The 19,514-nt window shown below is 39.2% G+C and overlaps 1 protein-coding gene across 2 annotated transcripts in view; it reads left to right on the top strand.

Annotated features, from left to right (window-relative positions):
• The first annotated feature begins 3,988 nt into the window (after positions 1-3,988).
• igsf21a (immunoglobin superfamily, member 21a) overlaps positions 3,989-19,514 on the top strand; it is a 194,875-nt gene continuing 179,349 nt past the window's right edge. For both annotated transcript variants that reach the window (XM_068712572.1, XM_068712571.1), the window contains exon 1: positions 3,989-4,375. In XM_068712572.1, the coding sequence (XP_068568673.1) occupies positions 4,237-4,375 (139 nt within the window). In that variant the 5' untranslated portion in view covers positions 3,989-4,236. The remainder of the gene's footprint in view (positions 4,376-19,514) is intronic.

Below are 19,514 nucleotides of genomic sequence, written 5' to 3'. Positions count from 1 at the left end.
GGATTAAAATAAATTAATGTTTAACCCAATCCACTTCTGCCTATGGAGACTTACTATGACTGGAAATGTGTTTGTGATACATAAAAACCAAAGATAATTGAAATGTAATTGACAATACAATTTTGTTGTATAGGAATATATTTTTTAGGACACATTGCTGGTATTTTAAAAGCTGATATGGACTTCTTCCTGGCAGTTGTTGTTTTTTTAGCAAGAGATGGACATGCGTCAATGTGACTCTATCTGTCTTAAGTTTCTGTATCATAGAGTTATGGTGAGCTGCAAAGTTTATTAATCCATAAAACACATTGGTAAAGCAGTTATGCAAGTTCAAAACTAACAATAGGTGTTGAACGCTGAATCTTTCTTGTCTCGGACCTTTACCGTATCATTTTTTTGTAATCAAGCATCCTCCTGCTTTCCTCTACAGCTCAACTGGACCATTAAGGACTTTCTTCACCAGAGTGTGTCACGACTGCTGTCCAAGGTGCTGATCCTGGGACTACCAAGGATGCAGAATCTGTCTGGGGTGCTCACAAACGTTGATGCACTGACATTCAGAATTCCCAGTGAAAGCAATGGTTAGATACCATGTAAATTTAACTCACAGGATTTGCTATTTTAAACACTGATTTTGTTATAGACAAGATAAACTGGCAGTAAATGTTGCTGTTTTCTGTTTGTGATGCCATTTCTGCCAGGAGCGGCGCAGGGGTTCAAATTATTCACAAAAAAATCTACCGTGCATGAGCTCTGACTGAGAGAAAGATCCAGAAATAGCCTGGAAATACACCTAAATAAAAGGCGAAGATGAAGCCTTTTCACAAGTCAGAGGTAACTTACAATATTCCTCCTCACTCAGCAACGAATGGAGTGAAATAAGGCATCAGGTGCTCTTTTTGAATCCCCATCCTATCTCAGAAAGAGCACTTCATATTCTTGGATATAGAAACCTGGGAATGGACGGAATCTATACACTCTGGAGAATTTGCAGTGATGAGGGGAATCAAAACCAAATTCACCAGCATAGCCCGAACCTAGAGTGGCTTCCACACACATGGGGCTACCTCGTCTCTGATCCTCTCCAATGAGGGGATCAGGTGTGGTGGAGGGAAAGAATAGAGTAGCTTATATTACTTAGACCATTGCACACGTGTAGGTTGTCCCAAACTATTTAAATATCCATTTGATACAACAGTATTCTGATCTCAAGTAATTTTTTTTTCTTTCGGCAATAGTAGCCTTAAACTTACAATTGCCCTAAAAAGATTTAATTCAGCAAATGCACTATTTTGATTGATCAGTTATATGGTTGTCAATGAAACAAAGAAAAACAATGCTAGGCAAACATGACAAATTATGTTGCATATCTATCTTATGTAGCATTAAAGCACAGCACACAGCCAGATGACATGTATGCAATGTTTTTACTACAATGCAATCATTGTGGATAGTAACATTATTTCAACAATTATGTCATCCTTCAATTACCAATAAATGTTGATATGTAAACTCAACAATTCCTGGAGTGCATGTGATTTACAATAAACTTGTATGTATGAGTATATACATATGTATGTCAAAATATCCAAATAATATATTTCAATATTTCAGATGAACAAATTTGATGAAAACATGATGACATTTCAAGGATGTGACAGCACAGCTACAGATCTTATGTTTCCCATAGAGGAGACATGATTCCCATGATCCTTAAACACAAAAGTCAACTGAAACACATGGGCAAAAAGATGCACACAAACACAGCAGTTTTGATTTAATTTACATTATGCTTTTGACCGTGATCCAAACAAAACTACTGATTTAGGTGTTTTTAGTTTTAAGTGTACATTCATGCATAAATGTTTTCCCAAGTGTTACTAGATCAGTCTTATAATGCTCCATATGGGTTACAAGCATAAACTAAGGAGGAGATGTGCACGCTAATATAAAAGAACTGTGTCCACTCAGTAGGCATACGTGAGTGACTGACCAAAATATGACCCTGACAGGCATCACAACAAATAAATCCAAAGGAACAAGTATTGATTACTGGTAAGAGAAGAAGAATGAGAGGAGACGGAATAACCCTCATCAAGACAGAGTCAGTTCTGTCTGCGTCTCAGGTTTCCTCTCCCTCCTTACACCCTAAAAACAAGTTTGAGGCTTGTTCATGTGCTTATGGTACAAAGAGAGAAGTAAGCACATGAAAACAATATGTGGACTTTCACAAGGCTGAAGACCCCTCTTTGTTATTGGGTTAAATGCCATATGGACGGCAACATGTTCAGCTATGTTACCGCAATAAATCGTTGTTGACACTGCCCTCTAGAGATGTGTGGTAATGCATTAGTACTGCTGACCTTAACCAGGGAAGCATTCTCCCTGCTATGTCAGCAGTGTGGGAGAGTCGGCAGTGCATGTACATGTTCCAAGGAGTTCGAAATGATATACTTGTGACACCTTTTCCTTTTAACGCTGTTTTTTTTTTTTTTTTTTTGAGGAACATTTTGTTCAACTCACTGTTTAGTTTGGTGTTTTTACACAGCAGGTAAATAACGAGTGGAGTGTATAGACCACCGCATACGCTGCCTGCTGGAAAAAAGCTTTCCTGTGGTTTCTGTAGAGGTAAAGGTCTTGTGGGTCACTGCTGCTCAGATCAACACGAGTATACAGCCTTGATATATTGAGTCGGCTCTGCAGAAAATAGGAAACCAATGGCTTTATTCAACGGAATTCACATTTTTTGGGGGGGGGAAGGATTTGGCATGCTGGTGGCAGTCTTCCTGAATATCTTATTGCCCAGACTTTGAAAGAGAACCCTGAGGACCATTTCACAAAAGGCTCATAGTGCTGCAAACATCATTTCAGAGCAAAAGAGAGAAGCAAACCAGGGCTAACCTTGTTAAGGTGATGCTGATTAGAATGTCAGAGCCTGAGGCACCTGTCAAAGTTAAAGGAGTCTTGACAATACTTGTGGCCCCATCACTCCTGAACACTTCTTATGATTCTGGAGTTGACCACGATGGCAGAAAATAAAATTTTAATTTGGTTTATTTCAAGTCTACGTCTACTAATCAAATGTCACTGCCGTAAAACTGGTTCATTTTTGTGAGAGCAGCTAATTGGGATTTCTAGAAAATGTCATGTATTCAAGAATACATGTGAGGCACAATTTGAATGCAAGTGACATTTTCTAAAAGGCTTTCTGATTTGAGTGACATTAAAGTATGAAAATGTAGTGCTGCAGCCACTCATACTGGAACACGTAAGAACATAGCACTCTGCCAAGTAAAAATGGTCACTTCATCTCAGATAAAATCTTCTCCGACACTTGAATCCACATTTGCCTGCCTGTATGATAGATGATCCCTAATGAGACAAATGAGAGTGCTCCAGTTGAAGTTGTCCGGATTGTGTGGACTAATAGTGGACAATAACGACTCCTGCTGAATGAAATTCAATGCAACATGTAATGGAGTACAAAGCAAAAATAAAGTGAGTTGAATTTGCAGAATGGAGTTCACCTCTTTCGTTTGCTGCTCAAAATGAGTTAAAAAAGGAGAAAAAAATACTCATTAAATATTTTCTGATCATGAAATGATTGTTTGATGAACACAGGTTGGCCACTGCTTTATTTATGTATTGCAGTCTGGTAGTTTTGGGCTAATATAAGGTATATAGCCTGTACATTTCTATATACCAGAGCATACGGATCTTTAAAACACTTTTTTTACAAGAAAAAAAAAAATCCAACAGAAATAAATCGGCTTAATGGAAAGAATTAGAGTGGTCTGAATCCAGGGTAGGATTAAGGAAAATTGTGTGAAATAAAAGAGCGAGTGATCAGGAATGACTGAGTCTGTCTGAAGGGCGGGAGGAGAGAGAGAGAGAGAGAGAGAGAGAGACAGACAGAGAGAGAGAGAGAGAGAGAGAGAGAGAGAGAGAGAGAGAGAGAGAGAGAGAGATTTTCATCCAACCTCTCCGTTTTTTTCCAGAGCCTATCTCTGCTCCACGGCTCTGCTCAGCTCCCTATTGTTTAAACTGGGAGGGAAAAAATAACACTCCGCCTGTTCTTTAACCGCAGCCAGAGAGTATTTTTTGTTGTTGTTGTTGATGCTCGATCTTCGCCGCTCTGAAAGCTGTATTCACCGTCAACTTCTCCGGTTTCTCCACTTAAGACTTGAGCTGCATCATGAATAGTTTGGGGGCACCTTTCAATCGCATACCTCTGGAATGGTGGGGATTACACGGCCGAAACCCGGAGAGCATGTAAACGCAAATGGAGTTTGGGATTTATTGCAAAATAAGGGAAAGATGACCGTCTTCTCGTTGTGCTTGCTCTTGTGCGCAGACCTACTGGATTTAGCCGTCGGTAAGTCTGACCCTGCTGCCATATCATCTTCACACAGTCGGAACCGCTCGCGCAGCGCCTGCGATCGAATGCGTGCGGGGTCCAACAATAGCCTAACTGTCAGTGGGTTGAATGATTCGTATGTGACAGTGAAATACTCCGTGCCCATTAACAGGACGGCCGGATGTAGGCGATCTGTGCCACGCTTGCCTCGTGCCAACTTTCCGATCAACCAAGTCGTGGAGGAGAGAAATTCATGAATAAATGGTCGAATTCAGTTCAGGGCTGCACAACGCGTGGTGTCGGTGCGTTCAAAGGAAATACAAGAAGAGGGTTAGCAGGAGGCCTAGTCATGTATTAAGTGTTAATTCATCTGCATTGACTATCACGAGCGTGCATACTTCTGAGGCACCGCACAACTAAACCACGCCGAAGCGCGCTCCTCGGCGTCCTGGTCACTGTGGATTTTGCCCATCATACAGCGCCTGCATGGGCTCAACAGATATTAAAGTTGTTGCCTTGAAAAAAAAACATTGAAGTGCAGATTTCTGTTTTTAGTGTAGCCTATGCGCGCTGCTCCGTACAGCGGTGGCATCCGTGTCGCGTGTTTTCTCTCCGTCCTCTGTTGACGCGTTAAGATGTTAGAGGATGAAAAAACCCCAGCATTAATCATCCCTCGTGAAAGATTTGGATTTGAAATAGAAAACCAATCCTGTAGAAGACAGACTGATAATTCTAGATAATGTAGGCTACACAGTTTATTTGGGGAGGCAGTGGTGATGGTACTGGCAATGTTATACTGCAATTTAAGAGAAGCCAGTTGGCTATTATCTGTTTGCAACAGATAAGGACCTGGTGGCAGTAATTTTTTCCCCTTGCTCTTACGATATTGCTCGTCCTCACATATGGCATTTTGTAGAGGCACTTTGTTTTCTGCATGGTATCATACATCAATTACATCATGCATTGAGACTTCACTGCAAACACTTGATTCCCTTACTGAGGAATATGGAAAGGCTCACAGTCGGAGCACTTGTGGTGTTTGAAGGACTTCAGAAGAGAGTTCACTTCTGGCTACAACATCAGAGCACCATGCCGTACAAACTAACCTGTTCACATGCGCTAATAGCTGGGGATTTTGTTCTGAAGTGTTTTTGACCTTCGTTGACCCGTATAGGAAATCATTATGCTGGTCAGGCTTAAAATAATGTTAAGTGATGAAATGCCTCCTGGTCTGTCCTCCTCAGATGATGCTGAACTACACACAGGCCTCATGTAAGGCATTTAGGACTAAATCAATCATGCTCTTTTAAAATGTTAACAATGACTTGGATTTCTTTTGGTTTGATGACATTGCACAGTTGAGTGACTCTACGATCTTCCATGCACGCGTTAACATCGATCGCTGTGTAAACAAACAGTGAAAGGTAGAATTTAACCAATCAATTGGCAGGATTTGAGCTGTTGTGACTTTTGGTCAGACTGCGTGGCTGTTTCTCACTTTGGTTGTCAATACTGTTTAACAAAATAGATTTATTCTGTGATTCAACGTAGGATTTGACTTTTATATTCTTTATATTAAATGCCTGCTGTCTTCTGGATATCACTTTCCTTTTATACCAGTTTACAATTTCCGTGTGTGTGTGTGTGTGTTTTAACACGATCAAGGTCTCCCTATTTCAATGTGTACACCAGTGTCTTGAGATAGATTTTGTTCCACAAAGAGAGGGCCTGTGGTCAGTGATTCCACTCTCATCTCTATCTTGAAATGCCATATATTATTATTTTCTTCATATTTATCTCACTTGGGAATGAACCTCTTTGATACTCGGTTAACTTGTAGCACAACTTGTGCCATCGCTGTCGGCCAGATGTGTCCTTCCTTTAGAAACTTGGGCACAATTCACACGCAGCTAGCCTCAGCAGGTAAAATGAAATAGTTCAGGATTTATGTTTGGCTGTGAAGCATGTCACAGAGTCACTGTTTCAAGAGCAGGCTGTGTCTGTAGGTGTTTCTCCTGGAGTTATATTTTTACATAATTTATTCTTGCAGATTTACTGTATAAAATAAAGATTTTTGTATATGTTGCTGTTCTGCAAGACCTAAATGGGCGGTGAGGAATTGTACCTTTATCTTCTTTAGAGCATCGGCACATTTACATGTGCATATTCACAACTTGTAGCTGTGTCTTCATCCTCCAGTGCACCTGTTACATCTGGTTGACTTCTGCAACATCAGTGCAGACACACCATTATCTGGATTGATCTCACGGAAGTGCTTACTCTGTAGGTCAAACATTCATATAGAAATCCAATCACAGCGAGTAGAACAGCATTGGGTCCTGAATCAACAAGGATTACTTAATTCTCTGAACTTCAGGAACATCTAACATCTCAATAAGGGAAAACATTCCTGTTGGTTTCAGAAATTATTCGACATTTTACGCTGATTCGCTTTCTTGCCAATAGTTAAATGAGCAGATCGATACCATTCTCATTCTAAATATAAGGCTGCAGTCAGCAGTAGCTTAGCTTAGCTTAGCGTAAAGACTGGAAGCAGGGGAAACAACTAGCCGGGCTCTGTCTGAAGGAAACAAGATATGCCTATCTGCCCCTCTGAAGCTCACTAATAAAAGTGTTATATTTCGTTTGTTTTTATCTGACAAAAAAAAGTGTTAAAAGTTACACAGGGTTATTTATAGACAATTTACAGGCAGGGAGCAGCAACTTCCTGAGGTCTTTGCTCACCGTACAGTGACAACAAGACTTTAGGAAATTAGAATTCAAAATAAGAAAGAATACAGCTCTTAGCTCTCAGAAATAATCTGACACATGAATCTCCATAAAACGACAACTGAACTGCCTATAAACTATTAAATGAAGATGGTGATGAACTGATATCTTGATACGAAAAGCATACCAAAATGTGAGGCAGATGCGTGTGTCTGTGTGTGAGGCTAATCACAATTGCTGCTGTGAGATCACTTGCTGCTGTTCAAGAGATAGTTTATAGTTCACCGTTAAGTTTGATTTATGACTTCTAGTTGGGGAGAAATTAATAAACCCAACACTGTAGAATTTAATTGGGATGAAATAGTGTTATTCTTCCGGTTTCAGTTCGAGGGGATGGGCTTTTCGTTGCAGTCCCATTTGTGATTTTGTGGATTCGAGGGATGCATTTCATACGTTAAGGTGTTTGTGTCGGGTAGCTTGATGTGTTTTTTTTTTTTATAGTCCTACAGACTTTACCTCCACCATCCTCCAAAAAAGAAGAAAAAGTTGGAACAAGGTGGTAATGTATTACTGTCTGTTTTACAATGCCATTTAGACTTGCTTCCCAGGGCTTCAGAGATTCCTCTGAGATATAAAGATGTACAGATAAGAGTGTTCAGAATTGAATTGAAACTATATAAAATTTCAGCTTTTTGACACTTTTTCTCTGGCATAAGCCCTGGCTCTGTCTCTGGCTGAGACCATTTTCTCAGATCAGTGTCTTACCTAATAGAAATCAAAGTATCTCTAATGCTCTATCTCATTTCCCTTTTTAGAGCAATCTGTGGATGAAGTGTCTTACACAGTAATACTAGATATGTCCTGCATAATTCTAACTGAAGATAAGGTTTTTCTTGAAACCCTCATGAATAAAATCTGTCCTTGTTTACTCTCACAGCAAGTGACAATTTACAGTCCACTGCAATCAATTATGCGTCTTCCCTCAGATGCTCTTATTTATGTATCTTGTTTTTATGTTTTCCCAATTAGTGTTACAGCGAATAAAAGAAAACGTTTTTTTTTATTTGCAGTCCTTGCATGTCCAAAGCTAAAGGCAAATGGCGGATGGGAACTGCTTTAGGTTTGGGTCTGCAGCTACATAGGTTCAAAAAGGAATGCAGTAAAGTACAAGGCGCTCTGACTTTGTGTATATCAGCAAATGGGACAGGCAGGCTCTTGCAATTTGCTACCAATAGAATCCGGTAGGAATATTATAGGGATAAGGAGCAAAATAATTGTCTGTGTACTCATGTTCACTGTGTCAAAGGTCAAAGGGATTCTGGGCTTTATGGTAAACCGACTTAAACAGCTCGGTCCAACACGCTGTTTGAGTCATTGCAGTTAGGATGCAGAAAAAGGAGTCATAATAGGCATATCAATGATAGAACAGCTACAGGTAATTGGCTGTGGCAATCTAATCAAATGTATTCTTTCAAGTTTATTAAACCCTTCTGTTCCTCTGCTGATTTATCCCATCTATGGAAATATCTTTCCTCATACCACACAGTACTGTATGTTGGATTGTAGATTCTGGATCACAGCAGTGTTGACAACTTCAGCAGACACTGGATCTCTGTTAGATCTGATGGTTTCCGGTGCACTGTGACTGTCTGCTACTGTGACGGCTGGTCTTGACTCACAGGAAGTGAGAGGAGATATTGGCTGGAAAATGGGTTGTGGTTATGCCACTATCTAACAATCACCAGGCTTTGCATGAGCACTGCAGCTTTCAGCAGTTATATAAAATGATTATACTCAGATTAGCAGCAGTCTTCATTGTTTTGCGCTGCTATTATTTGTTTGGTTAGTCCTTGTGACTGTTTTAAATAGTTTTATACAATATATGCATTTTTTTTCTAATGAAATAATGCATATACTGAATTTACTTTTTTTGCAAGGACTGTCTTACAGTATGTGCTATTGACAGGAGTACATTACTCTGACAAAAAACCCTGTAAAAGTGCAATGCAGTTGTTTGATATATGTATTGATTTATTGGTCACAACTCATCATGAGACTATTTTTTTCTCCTAGACCAACCTATGCTCAATAAACTACTGTTGAGACAGTACATTTAATATCACACTATCCTCTGCAGCTGATAGGATCTCATTTGTCAAATCTATTCGACCAATATATATGATGCAACAGTGAGTTCAAACAGTAAGGTAGACAAATATAGCATTAAGTTCTTTCAGGTAGTAACTTAATCAATAATAAAAGAGTGCAGCTCCCTTGGACCCAGTGACATGCAACACAGTAACACAAAACTGCTTTGAGCCTCTGGTTGACCTTTCACACTAGTTTAGAGTACATGGACCGAAATGAAAGCCTCAATACCATACAAAGGTGGCCTGCATCTAATGGCGTCACAGAAGAAGAAAAAAATATATAAGACCATTACTTTACAGCAGTGACTTTACACTGTGTGACTACCAATTGTCTCTTTCAATGATCACCTTCAATTAAAGTATAGTTTTTGTTATGCTCACCTTTCAGTCCGGATCTTTTGTAACTTAAAAATCCCATTTAGTGTGATGAAAGAGCTATATTAAAACTTGAAACAGGTTGGCGACCCAGAAGTGACAGCTTTTGTTGAAGGCCGTCAGCCAGCTTTGTGCATGTAGACCACTGTGCTAAAAATGAAATAGCTTTTTACTGAAAATAAAAATGAACTCAAAAGGTCTTTGTGGTGTCATTCAGTCCCTTCAGGACGTCATTGAATATTTGGAGTTCATTATCTGATTGTTGACAAGAGCACCTTTCGCTTCCGCAATGTGACACATTTCCGAGTGACACGCAGTATGTGGGTGGGATATATTTATGAGAGGGATTACATGATTTGATTAGATTTCCCAAAAGAGGGTGTGGCTTGGGGAATAGTGTTAGGCGTTGGCTCCCTCACCTGCCTTGTTAGATCAGGAGGAGATCAAGGGAGCACCCACCTGGGAGTAGGTGAAAAAGCAGAGTGGACGATTGGCTTTGAGAGATGGTTTACCGATGAGACGTGACCTGTTTGGTCTAAGCCCCCACCAGGCTTGTCTGAGCTGGAGATACTGTTTGTCTACATTAACAGCCCGACTGCATTTATGCAGGGATAGCGGAGTCTTTCCTTCTCTAAATTAATTAAAATCTGTTATCCCCTAGGCCTTTTCCTCAGAAATTACTTGTATGTAGTATATAATCTCAATTACAAAGGCGAAACTTCGATACACCCAAGATATATGGATAATGATGCAACTAAATGCCTTCAACTACTCTACTACTACTTGCTACAACTGAGACTGTAAATTTGATTAATAACATTAAATTACAACATTTATGATACAAGTTCTAAAGATATTCTCAGGCAGCCTCCATGTTTTGATCATGTTTATGGTTTAAATGATGACTGTTAACAAAATTTTGCTTGAAACACAATTCATATCCATATAGCTAGGTTACAAACAACATAAATACCCTAAAGACATTGAAATAGTAATAAACACAATAAGTATTGATCAATACTTATATATGACCGAAGAGCTCCATGTTGTAAGACAGATAAATGGAGAATGCAAAGGCCCATAGGGCTCAAACAGGTCTCATTAGATAACTCTGGCTCAGGGGATTACAATATCACATTGTTGCTCTCTGTTTCCCTGCTGTGTGTTTCGATGTGAGGTGAGTTCAGGTGCATTAGGACATTTTTACTTTCCAGCGATACCAAGTATGTTATTGTAGACTGACGGGAAAACAGTCCCGGGCCTTTTGAACATAACTTGCTCGTATATTTACAAATTTGTACGACTTTAATGTTAAAATACTTTGTTATATGATACGTACAGTTGGTTTACAGATTCTGAAAGCTAAGGACTCCATATTTTCAAAACAGTATAGCATGTTTATGTTTTATAAACAAACCATCTTCCAGCGCAATTTTTTGTAACTATGCCACAGGAGTGAACCCTGATGTAAAAAAATATTATTTAATCAAATATATTTTCAACAACAACCAAAGTTATGTCCATGTTTCTTTTCACTCCCTTTAGCGCCCAACACTGCACAGTGTTAAATTCACGCACGGTAACTATGACTTGTCAACAACAAACCCACAGTGCTGCATATCTGTTATAGATGCTTTGCCTCTGCTTTATTACTGCACAACACTCAAGGGTGGGGTTAGCTAGTTGCAGCTAATCATTGGATACATTTATGTATTTGCCAAGATCAATAAACAAAAAGTATTTTACTTTTTTACGGGAAGAGAAACAAGAGGGATTTTCATACACATAAAAAAAATAGTTTTCAGATATGTATTGGTAGAAGTCTCAGTTGCAGATATCTCAAAGGGTGAAGTAATCCTTTAACTTTGGTTCAAACCTTTTTTGTGTTAAAATCCCATTGTGCTTTTTCACAGAGAGACAGAATAAACTTGTTATGCTATTATTTAACAAAAGTCAGACACTTTTACTACACATTTTCAAACAGCAGGTCTGAAACCGTTTTACACCTCTCAACCATGCATGCATTTGCCTTTCACATTGAGGTGTGGGTGTTGGTCTTGAAAGAAATTCTGGCTTTTAGTTTCTTCAAAGGCATTCATCGCAATAGCGTGAAACCCAGAAATGTCGGAGACAGTGATAAGCCACATGTGAGAGAATAACATATTCAGAGCAGTAGCATACATGCCAACTATCTGCTTTTCAGGTAAATGTGTGAAACCAAATCATCTCTTTGACATTCTGGATGAGTCAAGTGTGGTGTTTGCAGTGAACCAGTTATTGGAATGCCGTTACCATAATTTATTAACAGCTGGCTGGCATCTTCAGCTTTGGGGTTTGCATTCAAGATGACTTTCTGCCTGGTAGCCTCGAGCCCAAGGGGTCGATCACAGGGCGTACATATCCCACAATGCAAATAATGCAACAGATCTGTAACTGTCCTGACAAATCTGTCCTCCCCCACTGCGACCACAACAGCCTCTTGCATGGAAAGTGGAACGGGGGGAAATGAGGGAAAATGTACTTTCCTTTGCAGATGCGGCTGAAATAGCTACATTTGTGTTCTGCGGCAGTGCACCAAATTTTTATGCCTCCGCTCCAGCGACAGCCTTGGCCGGAGGCATTCTTTTTTTGCATTGACCATCCGTCCATCTCAGGTCCATTCTCGTGAAGGTGATATCTCAGGAATGCCTGGAGGGAATGTCTTCAAATATGGCACAGACATCCACCTGGACTCAATGATGACGTGATGAGTTTTGGTGGTCAAAGGTCAAGATCACTGTGACCACAAGTCCAACCCATTCTGGTGAACCCGATACCTCAGGAACGCCTTGAGAGAATTTCTCAAAATTGTACACAAATGTCGAATAGGATAAAATGATGAAACGTGTACATATTTGTCGGTATGATCAGAGGTTGCAGCGACTGATTGATAAGTATGCAGTTTGTGTAATTTGGCCGTGACAAAAAAATGTATCAATGATCCATTCTACGGTTGTGTAATAAGGACAAACCAACTTTCTCAAACAAACTGCCTTGATATGTGCGGGAATCCGTATCAGAGGCAAATATTAAGCTGCATGGTAAACTCAATTCAACATTTTTCACGAAGACAAACTTGCATACATATATAATATATCATCAATTGCTGACAGAAGAGTAGCTGTCATTTTTAATATTTTTTTTAAAAACAACAGCACCTGTTTCTATAGCAGTTTTTTTTAAGAGTCCCGATATTATATCTCAAATACAGGGAAAATAAATGGTATTCATAAGTTGAGACTCATTCATTCACCTTATTATTTACAGGAACAACCTGATACACATCCTCAACTGGCTTCTTTGACTCTTGTCAACATTTAATACAAAGTCTCAATTCACCCAGATTCCTCTGAACGGTATAAAAAAGCAGTTTGTAGTTTCTCGATCGCACTTGCTAAGAATGTGGCAGAACTAAACATAATGCTGTCATCTGCATAAAAATGAAATTTTGTATTAATTCACATAATGATCAAATGATAATGCTTGTGATTGGTAAAGACAACTATAGGCTCAGAGCTAGGAAGTTCAAACAGCACAATGAATTCCCTCTCTACCCCTGAAGTCCCTCATACGCAAATGTAGGCTGGCTTGCTGATGTCTTTGGCTTGCGTGGGAGTTTAAAGCAACTCTGATTCCCTCAGCAGCTGGTGGTTTCCAGAGATAGGAGGAAGAGTAGAGGAGCTTTGCTAAGTAAGGTCTCCCAAGAAGGGTGAAGTGTAACATTCTGGTTTGTGATCTACAGTTACCATGTTGTATTTTCAAACAGTGTAATATGTTCCCTAACAAGACATATTATCTGCAAATGATTTATTTTTTCATGGATACATCAGTTTGATAATGGAACCCTATTTTTCTCAAATTAGCAGCCAGAATAAGCAAGGATTTCTTGACAAGCTTTATCAGCAGCTTTACTACACTCTCCCCGCACTTTTTCCACATGCTAATGTGGATTATGCGATTTTGCTTATCGTGTTGAAACATGGCTGCTGTGTAATAACAATTGCTCTGCCACTGTGTCCCAACATTAGCCTCCTTATTAAAGACTTTGAGAAGTGCCTTGCATACTATACATGACACTTATCTCTGCATTCATGGTTCATCACAGGGGGCTTAAGCTTCCAGGAGTATTACTGCTGTGCACAGATGATTTTTCGTGAACAGACATTCTGATTCTTTGCAGTTTGCTTTATTTTTTGCTAGCGATGAGTGTTTTTAAAGAACCCGAACAAGTGGGATTATTTAACACGGTCACTGTGACCTCAGTTTGAAAAGATAAAACACAAGCTGTCCTTGTGTTTTTCTGTGTTAGCATACAGTATATTTACAATGTATCAAGGATATGTTGTAAAGGAACATGGAGGGGTCAGCATAACTTGTATTAGCAGTAAAATACATCAAACCTGAGATAAGACTGCAGATACAAAGTATATGAGAATACAACACGGAATTAATTCTGTTTTATAGCTGACCAATCCTCATATGATATCAATATATTTATATATCTTTTCTATCGCCACTCTTCTGGAAAAGTAAGGAATCCTATTCTGCACGTCCCTCTATCAGTATGTAGTAACTGTAAATATCCCAAATCACCACTTTGCCTTTTTGGTTTGACTCCACAGTTTCTGATATTTAGAGCTATTCAAAGCCTTCTCCTAGGCAGTGAATGCAGCATCGCAAAGGTTTCATGAAAAATCCAGATTGGGCATGAAAAAAAGAGAAACAATGGGGGGGGGGCTCTAATCTGCACATTGACAGGGACTCTGTGGGGGGGTTGTGGCCTATACATTTTATGACAACAGATTATTTACTCCGTATGAGCCACAGAGATACTTTGTTTCCTCGGGACAGCATCCCCACATTTTCCATAACCATAAGTATCTTGAAGACATCTATCTCCAGTCATAGAAGCAGGTCTTAGTGTCAGAGTCGGTCTATGATGACAAGTCTCTGTGTTCATCCTGTATTTGTCATTTATGATAACATTTATCAGCTAACTTTGATCCACCGCAGAACTTGTCTTGCAAGTTCAGAGAATTAATCTCCTCAGCATGTGACATGAATTATACAATAATAGAAACTGCCTTTGCATATGGATCATAGCCTGCATTAGACATGATCATTTTACTTCATGATGGGGCTTAATATGGAGAGGGTGCTTCATCTTCTTGGGTGATTACACTTAACTTTTCGCTGCTTGCTCCTCCATTCTGAATTTTTACACAAAGCACAGACGATCTATTTTATTCTTGCCCCAATAAAAGTGTCAGCGTTAATTTCACTATGAAAGAAAGTGTGGCATATGCCTTTTACCTGCAACACTGATGCAGTACAATGTTCTCAGGACAGTGAAATAAAACATTGTCAGGGAGCAGCTCCTCGCTGTCGGTTGATTGTTTGGCTGTTGTGCCTGGAGGAATTAACCTGTAGTACGAGAGTTTATAAATGTGGTTTCATGGTGTGATTCTGCTGTCTTCTGAACGCAATCTCTTGAGGCATCACGCAAGCATGAAGTTCCATGCTGTTTACACTTACAAACAATAGTGCTTAACCTTAACACAGTTATCTTTGCAGAGCACAGCACTCGTCTTACAAGGTTAACTGCCATCCTTTTCTTTCCTTGTGGCCATTAGTCAGTATCTGAAACTATATTGAAGCCTTAACATTCCATTATATTTCTCATAAAGATTATTTTCCCTCAGTTTGGATATCTTTGGAATTGAAATGTGGAGCAACTGTTTGTCAAACCTGCTCTCCTCTTTGCTTCAGTGCAACTGCCGATAAGGGAACAACCTCTTGTGCTGCTGTTTATGTTTAGCCACAACCATCAGCTATAGTACAAGTCTCACGATTTGTTGCTTTGTCAAAAAAATTACATCACATTTTACTGAGCATGTACCACTGTGGAGCAGCGATATAGAGACCATCTGCTGCATCACTTTTAACCTTGTGCCAGAGCTCACAAATCGTAACCCCAAATGCGTAAAATTAGCACTAAACTGCTGAAGCATTAGCATTATAGCTCATCATGTTGTTTTGCAAAACAAAGGCAAGCAAGTCAGAGGCGTATTAGATGACGACAGGGTGTTGTAGTATTTTTCCAGGGAAAAGTGCTTGAATTAACTTTTGTTGAACACATCAAGAGCAACATTTGGCTGGCTGATTTTATGCTGAATGTTCATATCAATATGTGTGGTATGTCACCCTCTATAGTCCTAAGATGTATTTGTTGAGAATCTAAGAGAAGTGGATTCTTGAGAGGGTAGCTTTAGCATCTTAGCAGTTCCATCTGTGTTAATTTATCACGTCTTAATAATCCTCAAATGGTTTATCTGACAGATGTCCAATTCTCTGTAAAACACAGTGCCCTACATATACTTTGCTACCAACAGATATAATTAGATTTTTTATTCATACAATTTGATTCATTATAATTCATTTAGTACATAATTTGATGGCAAGTGCATTTCGAAGAACACCAAAAATATCATATACTATAAACTAGCCTATTTATTTATTTGTTGTTGTTTTCCATGGTCAGAGAGTCATTGGAGGTCAGCTCTATTTTTCACAAGTGGTCCAAGTCTTATGTGAACTGAGAACGCTGTCTGAAAAACATTTTGCTACACAGCTGTATAAGTCCCCAGCACAAAACTGCCATGCTTAGTTGCCATTGCCACTACTTGCCATTAGCTCTACTACTGCTGTTCATACCATTATATTTAGAATCACTCAGCGAAATGTATGTGAGAAACAGCAAAACACATGCAGTGCTAATGGCACTAATTACGTGCTCAACTGAGAACTCAAGATTATTAAAGTCCCAGTGAAACGGAAGTTGGAGCTTCTTTAAATTCTGTACTGTGACGTATCCCACAGTAAAATGGAATATTTGAGCGGTGTAAATAGGACTGTGGCTCCACACACACCTACCTTTTTGCTCAAAGTTGCAGATTGCAGTTGTATGTTTTACTAGAAGGAAAAGATGATTGTCTTTGATATAAAAATACAACATTTTTTTTTGCATGTATTGTTAAATAGGTGCACTATATGACCAGGGATGTGATCTAAAATGGTTTTAATTGGAGTTTAAATTTTTGTATAATCTCGATTTTAAGTTTGATTGATCCAAGCATACTGTCTTTATTATTGAGCTTTATTTACGTTGTTACATACCCAGACAGTGATTTACCTTGATGGTTTTAAATACTGCTTCCTATATTCCACTATAATGTTGTACATCAGTTACTCAAACCGTCTGGTGCAATAGCATGGTGTCAAATAAACAACAAGATTTTGAGATTACTGTTGGCAATAGCAGATTTTGGGGAGTATCTTTCTGGAGAAACCTTTTATAAAAAGCTGTAAAATACGAGGGTTTTTCTTTTGTATTTTTTTTTACAATATGTGGATGAAAGTTGTTCGGAATCATGTGATCTTGTATCCTCATGCTGATTGTCCTTAGACAGAGGGTGGTCATGCCCAACAGGCTCCCCTGTGTTATTAGACCCCTCACTAAGTTGAGATTCTATCCAGTCTACAATGAAAGTGATGAATATAAGGTGGGAATAGGGAAAAGGAACGCTGGCGCAAAATCTTTGGCTCTGACGCATCAGAGCAAAGTCAGCCCTCGGCCATGGATCAAGTTTGTGCTGAAACACCCCCACTGGATTGTGCTTAATCAAACTTAGAGAGCAGCATGGGGAAGCGATGGTAATAGGGAAAGGGAGTAGGCGGAAAACGGCCTGGAGAGCTGTGCACTTTAAGTGTGTAATAAGTAGATTGGCAGACTGGGAGTCTCTCTTTCCGAGCTTTCATCATGAACTAAAACAAAATTCTTCTGATTGAGTCAAGGTTGTTGATGAAAAAAAAAACCCCACACAAAACAACTCATGATTGGTACAAATCAAGCCAATTTCAACGGATGCATGTTGGCTCTGATTTGTTTTGTGCATAAATTAATGGATACAATTCATAAATCTCTGTTAATGAAATACACACTTGCAGTGTATGAAAGCAAGCAATGTCTACCTAATCACATTATTGATTTTCCCCTACTTCTGAGATGTTCAGGTACAAAGTGTTGGTGGATGGTTGAGGATTCTTTTTGAACTTCAGTAGCGAACACTTTGTTCATGCTGGGAAGGAAACCGTATTGTATTGTAGCTTGAGCAACACTCATTTTGATCTAGCTCTTGGCCCTTTGTTTCACTATGTGTTTATGTAGTTATCTTGTCAAGCCTGCATAATGTTTTCAGCATATGTATTAAATGATGGTTATGCACCTGTTTGGCAAAAGCAACGTCAAAGTTGAATTGAATGGCTTTCCTGTCATTTCAGAGGTTTGATTTACGCACCCACTCAGCTGCTCAGTTTCCTCATGTGGCTGCCTCTTCCAAGGGGAGTTGAATGTAAGAGAAAGCTCACATTAGTCCTCGTCACAGCTGACTAAACATCAGGCTACATTCTGCAGGATAGTGAGACCTCCATCATATCATGGTAACACTCGGGGATAGAAAACGCCAGGATGCAGTCAGATTTGAGATTGAATAGAGTATATTATCAGTTTTCTTTGCCATTGTATCTAATCCCCCTTTTCCCATGCAAACCCAATGAATATGTATGCCCCAGCCTCAATTTTGCACAGTAGCAGAGCTAAAATGAGAAAAATTCAGTGCACTTTGACTTCAATGAAATTCAGTGGAATGTCCTTGATATCAGATGTTGGACATCTGATGCCACAACAACAAAACAGATGTTATGTAATTAAAAGTAACCCTGCGTTGCATTTTTCTTTCTTTATTTAAAAACATTGAGGACAGTGCTGTATATGCTGAGCATGAGTCACTGACAGATTCTAGTGTTGGACTGGCACTCTCTCTGTCGTTTGGTTTGAGGGAAGGAATGAAGGTCAGTGCTTTAGATTTATACAATAACATCACAGCTCAGAGAAAATGTAAAAATACATGCCATTTGCAGTTTTTCAATTAGTAAATAATCTACTTCTGACTTGATGGATTCAATGAGATTGGGAGATTTTTTTTTCTTCCTGGAATTTAAGTACGATGTGAAATAGACATCTGTCACCCTACAGAAACAGAGTCAGGCAATGCGTGTCTTTCTTCTCTTCTATGTCTTCCATCCCTCCATTCCATCCCATTCAGCCACTCTCCTGACACTGCCATCCATGTTCAGGATAATAATCTCACAATAACAACGCAAATGAATCGTGTCAGTTGTAGGCCTGGAGTAGTCATAATTCCTACTATTTTAACCATTCCATCTGAGGCTACACAGTGTTTTCTATTGTTTAAGCTCCACCCATGAGGAAATGCATCAGCTGACATAAGGATTATACTGTATTAAGCCTGAAAAAAACACTTTTATTAATTTGTTCATAATCATGTGGGCGCGGGGTGGATCGTTAAAATAACTCTGGATGATAATGATACACCCACTTGAGATTCAAGCACCACCTGCTCAGGTTAAATCCACATTCTATAGCACTATTTTAAATCTCAGTTTGAAATAGAAACCAGAGATGTATGGCAAAAGCTGCTGTAAACACAGTCTTGGTAAAATCCCTTATTGCAGTAATGCAACCAAAGTACAGGCAAATCCCACTCCATCATGCAGAGTTAAAGGTTATGAAAGAAGAATGGAGGCAACCTGCTGCTTTACCTGCCATTCGACTCCGAATACATGCTGTCAAAATATATGTTGAACGGGTCACGATATTTTTATTTTTTTCTACCAGTTTCACCGCGTTAATGCATTAACTAATTAACGCCGAAAATTATTTTATCGCGCATTTAATTATTAAGCGGACATTTTTAACACAAGAACTGGCCGGCCAGTGAGCT

The sequence above is a fragment of the Cebidichthys violaceus genome, unplaced genomic scaffold (assembly GCF_023349555.1).
Source record: "Cebidichthys violaceus isolate CVI_PGR_0920_01 unplaced genomic scaffold, fCebVio1.0.p SCAF_17, whole genome shotgun sequence".
NCBI lineage: Eukaryota > Metazoa > Chordata > Actinopteri > Perciformes > Stichaeidae > Cebidichthys > Cebidichthys violaceus.
The sequence above is the reverse complement of the archived record's forward strand: the minus strand, read 5'-3'. Positions and strand labels throughout refer to the sequence as shown.